Source organism: Melozone crissalis, unplaced genomic scaffold (genome assembly GCF_028551555.1).
Source record: "Melozone crissalis strain CALT ecotype California unplaced genomic scaffold, PUWL_Pcris_2 ptg000009l_1, whole genome shotgun sequence".
NCBI lineage: Eukaryota > Metazoa > Chordata > Aves > Passeriformes > Passerellidae > Melozone > Melozone crissalis.
The window spans coordinates 11,895,871-11,905,972 of NW_026535787.1; the positions used below are offsets into that span (position 1 = coordinate 11,895,871).

Below are 10,102 nucleotides of genomic sequence, written 5' to 3' on the forward strand. Positions count from 1 at the left end.
AAAAAGAAGTCAACATTGGGCAGAAAAAGGACAATTCTACATGTGGACATAAATACTTATGTTTGTTTTTCTGTTTGATTTGCAGCCAACTTGCAAGAAAAACTGACAGATTTCCTGCCAAAACTGCTAGATTGCTCTACAGAGATTAAAGGTTTCAATGACCCGCCAAAGTTACCCTCCTACTCCACACATGAACTGTGTGAAAGATACGCCCGAATCATGTTGTCACTCAGTCGAACTCCAGCCGATGGAAGATAAATTCTGCAGACCTTCCTAAGCGCATTGTATAAACTTTTTTAGTTCTTAAACCTTGCCTTCCTGTCACAGGGTTTGCTTGTTGCTGCTATAGTTTTTAACTTTTTTATTTTAATAACTGCAAAAGAGAAATGACTGTACAAACTTTAGCCAGACTGCAAACGATTAAAGCTGAGAATCGCATGGCGCTCAGTCGTTTCAACCAGAATTGATGCAACATGCAAGTCTGATCATTATGGCAAAACTGCTTTTTTGCCATTTATCTGTTACAGTATTACTTTGCTTTTATCTTAAGATCCTTTACTTTATCAACAGCTGTCTGGATCATTTTGTGACTGCAACTACTTTAAGTGTCCAGTGCTGTGTAAATACATGGTACTTGGTAGCTTGTAAATGAAAAGAAAGAATAAAGTTTTATTTATGGCTACTTCTGTGTTTGCAAGCAGATACCTTGTATATTATTGTAAAATACGGGTATTTTTAGAAGAGATACAGTATATTGATGGGTTACTCAATTTTATAGACAAGGTTCTTTAGGATTTATGGCCAGTTTCCTTTCAGGTACTCAGAGATTACTGTATGTGAATATATTGAAAAACTGTCACAGTATTATACACAATGGTGTTTTGTATATTCTTCACTGGTCTGTTTGATACTGCACCTGAGCACTTTAGTGTGCGTGTGAATGGCCATGCCAAGTCTTTTGTAATGGTAGGGACTGGCTTCTGAAGCAAAACAATAATGGCACCTTGCTTCTCTTCTTAGAAAAAAATTTAAGTTAAAAAATTAAAATATTTTCAGTCTAAATATATTACACCCTCTAAGCAAAGCTTCTTTGAATTGGTGTAAGTGAAGAAAATAAAGATTTTAAAAAACTGAATTTATGAAGCTTAAGGATTAATCAATTTTAATTGGTTTTTGAGTCATGTAAATGACCAGAAAGAAAATCCTAATTTTAATTCTTTACTTGAAATGGGTTGCTATTGTTGCAACAAAATATCTCAAAAATCTTTTATCTGTCCTAATTAAATTTCTGTTGGAAGTAAAAGAACATATCTATCGGGCTTGTTTTGTAGAACTGAAATACTGTCTGGTTTTAATGAAGAAACTTAATTATTTTGTGGAAAAACAGATTTAATGCGTCCTTAGGTAATCCTGTTACCTGACACTATTTTGATTCCTTCTCTTTTTAGAGAACGTTTTGTGTTAGATCAGTAAAATATGTGAATATTTATTTGTATGTTTTTATTGGAGCGACACAACTTTTACTTACAGGTTTTCAAGTGGTGGTTGAATATCTGCTAATAAAAACCACAGAGGGAAGGGAATGCAAAGAGTGATGAAGTTCAGACCACCTAGAAGTGCAGAAATGTGGGCATCTCATAAGCAAGAGGCAGCAGAGTTCAATCTTAGCACGTATCAGTCTGAGAATTTGTTCTCTCTGGAGAAACACTGGATCACAATGTACAGGGAATGGAATGTGGCCTTCAATTCCAGATCTGTTCAGGGCTGTTCTCCACTCCTCCTCTCAGTATTGCAGTGCTTCATGCTTTTTCAAACCACCCATTTATTTTATCAAATTTCTTTTTTAAAAAAAGAATATTGACCTTTTAGAAGTGAAATATACTGCAAAGGAGCATTATTTTAGGTCTGAGAATGTTGATGTGTGAAATATCCCTCTTAAAGAAAAAGATATGCTTATCATAAAGTGGGAGATGAAACATCTTAAAAGCTTTTTTACATTTTGCACCTGTTCAACTTTGATTTGAAACTCGAGAATATGCCTTCTTAGCACTGTATTTTTAAACAAGGTTTTGAACAGATCAGACTTGCTACTTTTTTAATAATAGTAAAAAGAATTAGATGTGAAAGAGCAGCTTTATTTCATTATGGCTAACAGGTTTTGAGTTTGAGTGTTTGTGGAAGTTTTAAGGAAAGCTCCCCTCTTACCCCAAAGGAGCCAGTAACCTTCATCTGCTTAATTTCTGACAACAAACACATGGGTAAACACATGGGGAAAGGCACTCTTTCTAAGGTAAAAAAGAAAAATAAATTATTTCATCTGGGAAGAATAACTAAGATTTTTAAATTAAAAGGAAGACAGGAAGGATGAGACTTGGTTTTTGTTTCAGATTTTTTTTTTTAATTCAGTTTCTGAAAGTATGAAAACAATCCACTGGAGTTCATAGCAGTGAAGATAAATGTGTATTCCTTTGCAAAGACAGATTTTTGAGTTGAATTGAGAAGGTAGAAGAGAAGAAATAAATATATATTGAATATATTCTTAATATCTGAGTTTAGACCTTCAATGAAATCATTAATGATTACATTAATGTGAAATAATTAATGATTGCATTAATGTGAAATCATTAGTGGTTGCATTAACTTTGTCTTGAAAACCTTGCTTTTCTCACTGCTGTTGATAGCTTGGATTCACAATGCCCAGCACAAAACCTCTACAAGTAACTGTAAGGTAGGAAAACATACAGTCCATGTGGCTACCTGGTAATCTGGGGCTGAATTATGTGAGGTATGGTCTCTTCAGCATGGGGATTATGAAGTGTTTTATCAGGATTTTCTCTCAGTTAATAGAACAAAGAAAGATTAAGCAAATTTAACCAAAATTCATTTACAAAATCATCTGTACCATCAAGTAAAAGGTGGGGTTTTTTCCAGTTGTTGCTTCATCGTGAGAAAAAGCCTGAATTTACCCTTGTTCAGTTAATTGCCTTTTTTTTAATCTCTCCCAAACATGTGTTTTCATTTTAGCTGCCTGATCCTATTGCTTTACTTGAAGTGATATTTTGGTAGTATCAAGAATCCTGTTGTTTCTAGTTCAAGCTACCACAGCAGGTCTGTCAGCCTCAGCCTAGCAGAAAACCATGAGCAGCAGGAGAATTGAGCTGAACAAACAAAGAGGATGGGTGGATGGAGTCAGTTTGTCCTTCTTAGATGTGGGACATTTGGAATCACACCAGACACGAAGAACTTGACCTTCCCTAGTGAGTCAGTGTTGCTTTGTGGGCAGTCTGTGCTTTACTGCAGGGAACAGTTGCTTGAGAAAATGTGAAGTATGAGCAGCCCCAAAATGCTTTGTGTTCAAGCATTAACACACCACAATTTGATAATATCTGCATTAAGTATCTTTCAGGTTGTTTTTAGGCTACTCCTGTGAAGATTGAAGCTCCCAGGAGGAACTGGACACCATCAGTAGCACACAGGAGACAGCTGGATAATGTCCAACAAATGTAAAGGTTCATAAAGGGAGACAATGGTTGCTGCCCATATTCTTCATTTTGTCATGTTTCCTTCTCTCCGTCTCCAGTGACTCCAGATGTCTGTGGGAGGCCTTATATAAGCACAAGGTAAAGAATTTTCATGGAACAATGCACCCCTCTAGGTCCGCAATGAGTCACCTCATCTGTGCAGCATTTTTCAACATAAATGTGTGTTTTTTTAAAAAAAATATATTCTAGGTGTGAGCCTGTAAGAATGCAAGAAAAGTGAGTAACAGTCTTCTCAGTGAAAGTGGTGGCATCTTTCCATTTTTCTTTTCTGGAGAGGACAATAATATGGATATGAAAATGCTCTTATCTAAAGAGGTCTTTTAGCAAAATGCAGTAGGTAGAATTCCAAAGGGGAGTGATTCAAGTGAAACAATTATATTTCATGTGCTTGGGATCCAGTTTTTCTTAATCTACTGTGTCCTTGAAAATCTTTTGAGGTCCTGGTCTTAGTGGATAAGTTATTAACTGGAAACACTTTTAACTCCTAAAGAGTATCTTTGTAGGCAAAAATCAGCAGAACATTCCTGCCTGGTTCAGCATTTCTAGTTTTGTTCTGATCCATATGAGAGCAAAGTCTCTGAACTTTGGCAGACATGTCTGTCGCTGCCATACACACGTGTTCTCCAGCTTTATTGCCATGCCATGCCCTTAAAATCTTGGCCTTGGCCATGGAATGTTCTCAATTATGAATTTCAGATCTTTTCTGTAAATAGCAGAAAAGGACTTGTACTTCTCAAAAACAAGCACTTTGAAAGAGCAGCTTTGCTTGCTTTCTGGTCGTTGGGATCAACCCAAATCCCCTTCTCACAGGCTGGGAAGTGCATAGTGGGAAAGGCTTGTTTTCAGGATGATGGTCACAGGATGGATTCATCAAGAATGTCAGGATATGGTCATTCTTCATTGCTCTCTTCATATCTAAAGTGAAGTACCTCTTAAATAAAGTTTGGGCTCCATGGTTCATTCTTTCACTTTTTATTTCTCCTTCCCATGTTGTCCCCCCATGAAGGTCACTGGGAAATATTCACTTTTCAGGCTTTGTAGTTGGTTAAGTCTCTGATTCACCATCAGTTTCAACTGTACCTTCACCACCAAGATACAGAACCAAGATTCCTCTGCTTCCACCTGATTAGTGTGGGCTTCAGTTTCTGTCTTGCTTTTCCTGGAAATGCCTGTGCAGGTCATGTAACACCATCCACACGCATATTGTCTGGCAGCTCAGCATTTGAGAGCCTGAAAGAAAGAAGTCATGGATAGTTAGCCAAAGCTAACTACACTTCAGAGTTTTTCTGTACCATGTCTTGGCATATCAAGAAAAAAAAAATAATTTCTTGGAGCCTGACTTAACTGAGCTCTTAAGGAGCATGGGGGGTGTCTTGTGCATTGTATCTCAGCACTATCCTGGTTTATGAAGGTCATAGAGGCTGTTCCTCATGTGCAATAGTTTTCAGTTTACCCTGATCTTTATACTTTGTCTTGAATTATTAAAACTGCTTTCAAACAACTTCTGGCAAAAAGCAGCTTTTCCTGCTATGCTGATTTCAGTCAGTAACTCTGCAGTCCTTACCCATGTCTGTGTTCTGTGTCTGGGTGTTGTCTATCAGTGTTCAGGACTGTATCTGCTTTGTTATCTGTGTGGAGGTTCCCTGGACCCATTTGTACTTTGTGGATATACAGACAAAAGGGGAAGGGCACTAATTCCTGTAGATATTCTTCAAGAAACAGAATTTCCATGTTGTCTGTGACCTTTAATCTGTAACAGCAGAACTTCCAGTTGAATGTGGACTAAGGGCTTGGGAAAGCTGTGGGAGTTTGGGGAGGGGTGGCTTTTTAAAATAATTATTGATAATACAGGATCATGAGATGGAGGGAATTGCTGTGTAAACATAGCAAACTTTTATGTAGGTTAGAAAAAAAATCATTAGTTGAATTAAGTTTTAAGCCAAGAAGTCAGTGTTACATAATGCAATTTGAAGAAAACCTCCTGTGTTCTTAGGGAAGATGTTTGGCTTTTGTTAGGAACCTTGATTGGTGAAACTGAAAAATTTGTAACTTTTAATAGCTCAAGGTAATACATTCTTGTAATCTGCTTATGAAGTCTTTTTTATCTGGAAAGTAAAAAAACCCAAAAAACAAATTATCTCCACAAAATCCAATGACCCCCCTCCCCACCATCCCTCCAGGAAGATAATTCTGTTCTGTGAAGTTCAAGTTTAGTTTGGATATTTAAAAAACTTCTTATTTCCTCCCTCTCTTGCTCAGTCTGTTTGAACAAGTACATTATGTTTTGAAATGCATATAATTTCTCTTTGAATTTCTGAAGGAAAACTTGTCATCTCTGATACTTTTCAATGTGAGACTAAGACCTGTCATTGTATTTGGCACTACTGGCACTTGTTCCCCTGTCAACTGATGGTGATTTTTAATTATGTGGTTGTTGCAAGAAACTTGAACAGACAATTTGTTACTTCAGCTTCCTTCTGTGGGATGTAATCCTCAACATTCTTTGCATACTAAGGCTTATACTGCTGTGTTTTAGGAATTTACTCCTCTCTTACCTTGGTTCAGTTTAAGGCTGTTACTCAAATGCTTTGCATTGAGCAAGTGAAACATCACTGATTCTGTTTGCCAGTGTTCCACTCCACTGGAGATAGTGCAGAGACATCTCTGTGCTACTTGGACTTCTTAAGAGATTTTATGGTGCTCTGTGAATTTATTTGTAATGGAAGGTGATGGAGTTAATTACCTGTTAGTTGCAGTTGACACAGAAGAGCCATAATGTTGTTTTCTATTTAATAACATAGTAAAATGAAATAATTTCTCCCTTGACATATATTCCCACAAGAAAAGGAGAACTTTCTGGGTAAGAGCTGGTAAGTGTTCAAACTGGTCACAGTCCCTTCAGGAGGGCACTTGCATGGATAGTGTGTTTGTCTTCCTGTCTTTGTTCTAAACACATTGATTTAAAAGTATTTATGGTGGGTTTTTATTTGGTCTGTAGTAATTTTATATATATATATATATATATTTTTATAGGCTTGTTTTGTAAATGCCTAATGTCAGTTCTTGGTGTTAAGCAAGAAAGCATGATGCATTCCAATGGGAATTTCCTGTCAATTCAGTGAAGCTGTGAAAGTGCAGTAATTATTCTCTCTTATGTCTATGCTATTACCTGGTTAACTCCCTACTGTCCTCAAGAAAGCCTCTTCTAAAACTAAGTAGTGGGCTCAGGGCAAACTATAATTTTGTTGATTGTTAGAGGTCTTTTTTGTTTCTTTTTTTTTTTTTTTTTCAAGGAAAACACCAGTTGTGTGGCAAAGAGCTCCAAGAGGTTTAATATATAATACCAAATCCTGGTAAGCTCTGGCTAAGAGAGGAAGAGACACAGCCAGGTTTAAACTTATCTGTCTTGAGTTATTTCTGCTATTAAGACTGAATAATTTGGATTGGTTGCAAATGCTGTTCACATGCCATCTATAAAAGGGTGCTGTGCAAAGAATGTCTACAGAGAAGTGCTGGATGATGAGTAAGTATTGAGGGCTTCTAAGTACTGTAGTACAACACCTCTTTCCAGAGGGAGTGTATTGTAGAGTTTGATCCTGCAGAATTCAGAAAAGACAGGTGGTGTCAACTACAGAGACACTCAGAGGTGTGAGTGGACAGAGATATCTGTCAGGATTTCTGCAGGTGGCTTCATTCCTTCTTTCTGTGTTTGATTAACCACAGGCTCTTTGGCCAGAGGAGACTCAGTGCTTCTCAATAATGTAGGCAAAGCTGGTTTTGTTTGTGAGAAATGATGGAGTGGGGCTCTCTGCTGCAGAAGAGGGGAAGCAGGTGTATTTTGGACAGTAACCTTGAGGGGACAGGCATGCCTTTCTTTGGAATAGGGACAGCTGAATACAGCTGGGCAAAACACTATCTTTTCCACCAGAGTCACTGTCTGCACACTGGCTGTTCCCCTCCCTGTCACCACTGAGTGTCTCAGCCTTCTGCTTCCTCAGCTGAGTGCCAGCTTTGCCACACTCCTGTTCAGTGTCACACCTGTGAGCTCATTTTTACTTCAAGTCCCTTCTGAGCCTCTCCTTTCTAGGTACGAGCCCTGTTGGATAAGGAAAGAATGCCTTACTAAATAGTGAAGGGACATATCCTGTTTTAAACCTGCACTCAACTGAATTCAGCTCACTGAGTACTCAGCTACATTTTGTATTGACTGACTGACTCATGGCAAAATGTACCCTTCAGGTTTTTCAGATCTCTGTAGTCATTGCTGGTATTTCAGCTCCCTGATGCAGAGGTCTGCAGGATGTGACTCCTTCCCTTCACTAGTAGTGCTTCCTCTGGAAAGAAGTTCTTAGTAAGAAGAAACCCCTCCTGTCATGACATCACAAAAATGTCCATGGAATAAACAAAAAAGTTGTGTGCCCTGTGGCCAAGAAGGCAAATGGCATCCTGGGGTACATTAGGAAGAGCATTGTCAGCAGGTCAGGGAGGGATCCTGCACCTCTGCTCAGCCCTAGTGAGGCACATCTGGAGTGCTCATCTGTGTCCAGTCCTGGGCTCCTCAGGACAAGAGAGACAGGGAGCTCCTGGAGCAGCTCCAGTGGAGGTTACAGAGATGAGGAAGGGATGGAGCTTCTCTATTATGAGGAAAGGCTGAGGGAGCTGGGGCTGTTCAGCCTTGAGAAGAGATGACTAAGAAAGGAACCTCATCAGTGTCTGCAGGGAAGGGTCAGAGCAGGGACCAGGCTCTGCTCAGTGGGGCCCAGCAATGGGACAAGGGGCAGTGGGCAGGAATTGATGCACAGGAAGTTTCACCTGAACATGAGGTAGAAATTCTTCAGTGTGCAGTGACCAAACACTGGAACAGATCACTCAGAGAGGGTGTGGAGTGTCTCTCACTGGAGACATTCCAGAACCATCTGGATGCAATTTGTGCCATGAGCTCTAGTTTGATCTGGCTTGAGCAGGGAAGTTGGACCAGATGACCCAGTGGTCCCTTCCAACCCTACTCAGTCTGTGATTCTGCAATAAATCATAAATTTTTGTCTTGTAGCCATTTCAGACAGCATTAAAAGCCATGAGATTATAATGGGAAAGCTCCTCTGGTGATTTGTGGTCTCCCTGAAGGGAAATTATGGATCACCTGGTAGAGTTGGTCATGGCACTAGGCTTTCTCTGACACCAGCACAGTGTGCACAGGTCTGCAGTGATAGCAAATGTTCTGACGTTTGCTATCAGGACTGCATGTGGGAATTTACTTTTACATGTTAAGCCTCAGAGTTACAAATTTCAGCATCAGTCCTACTGATTCAGGCCTCCTTCACTGGAGAAGGATAAAAATGTTAAAATGACATTAAACACACTGCAAATGAACACAGATGTGATGAAACTGAAACCTTTGCTGCCTTACATGTTGAAAATTTTCTTAAATGCAAATATTACATGGTGACAGCCTAATGATTAGGAATGCAGCTAAAATACCTGAATTTCAGTTTTGACCTGAAGTTCAGTTTGCATTTTGATATTTTAAAAGCTTCTATTTCTTATATGGTCCATCTAGTTAAACTAAAAATCTGGAAGTTTTCACTGGAGTGCTCAGTGGCAATGTGCATACTTTTGGATCTTCTTTTTAAACATGTTGAGCTTTTCCTCTGACCTGCATAGGAAATAGTTTAAAATGAATGTACTAATTTGGACAGCATTTTTTCTGTAAATGTATAGAATATGTGTGCTATTGACAATGCTTTTATACTGCAATTTTTTAAGAACCTAAGGGTTTGTCTGGGTTGGAGTTAGTTTGCTTTTATGACTTTTTATGTTTTCTGAAGAGATAATGCTGACAGTGATCTCTTCAGATCCTCTGATGCCGCACTGTCCCAGGGTATAGGATCTGCTGAGGGCTGAAGTGTATCTCTGCTGTGGTCCACGAAAAACATAAATGCTGCCCTCAGCCACAGCTGCCATCTGGGAAGGCTGTGGTGACCTCCAGGGTAAAAGGATTCTGGAACACTCTGAATATCCTCAGTCCGTATGTATTTACTGAGAATATCGAAGCCTGGATTTGGGTGGTGAGAACTGTGGGCTGCCCAGGCAGCTCGTGCACTCCCCATCGCTGGCAGCACTCAGGGCCAGGCTGGAGAGGGCTCTGGGCACCCTGGTAGGGTGGAAGGTGTCCCTGGCCACGGCAGGGCTTGGAACTGGGCTTAGTTCCAGGTCCCTTCTAGCCCAGGCCGCTCCAGTTTCATTCCCATGGCATGGTTTGGAGCCGGGTGCAGTTCCAGATCCCTTCCAGCCCAGGCCGTTCCCGGTCCCTGCCCATGGCAGAGGTTGGAGCTGAGTGCAGTTCCAGGTCCCTTTCAGGCTGTTCCCGTTCTGTGCCCGTGGCAGGAGTTGGAGCTGAGTGCAGTTCCAGGTCCCTTCCAGGCTGTTCCCGGTCCCTGCCCATGGCAGGGGCTGGAACCAGGTGCAGTTCCAGGTCCCTTACAGCCCAGGCCGTTCCGGTTCCGTGGCCATGGCAGAGGTGAGAACCGGGCTCAGTTTCAGGTCCCTTCCAGCCCAGGCCG

At 40.2% G+C, this 10,102-nt stretch overlaps 1 protein-coding gene across 2 annotated transcripts in view; it reads left to right on the plus strand.

The window, feature by feature from the left end:
• The window catches only part of USP25 (ubiquitin specific peptidase 25), an 89,088-nt gene extending 87,599 nt beyond the window's left edge, over positions 1 to 1,489 (plus strand). For both annotated transcript variants that reach the window (XM_054270327.1, XM_054270326.1), the window contains one exon: positions 86 to 1,489. In XM_054270327.1, the coding sequence (XP_054126302.1) occupies positions 86 to 258 (173 nt within the window). In that variant the 3' untranslated portion in view covers positions 259 to 1,489. The remainder of the gene's footprint in view (positions 1 to 85) is intronic.
• Positions 1,490 to 10,102: the final 8,613 nt, after the last annotated feature.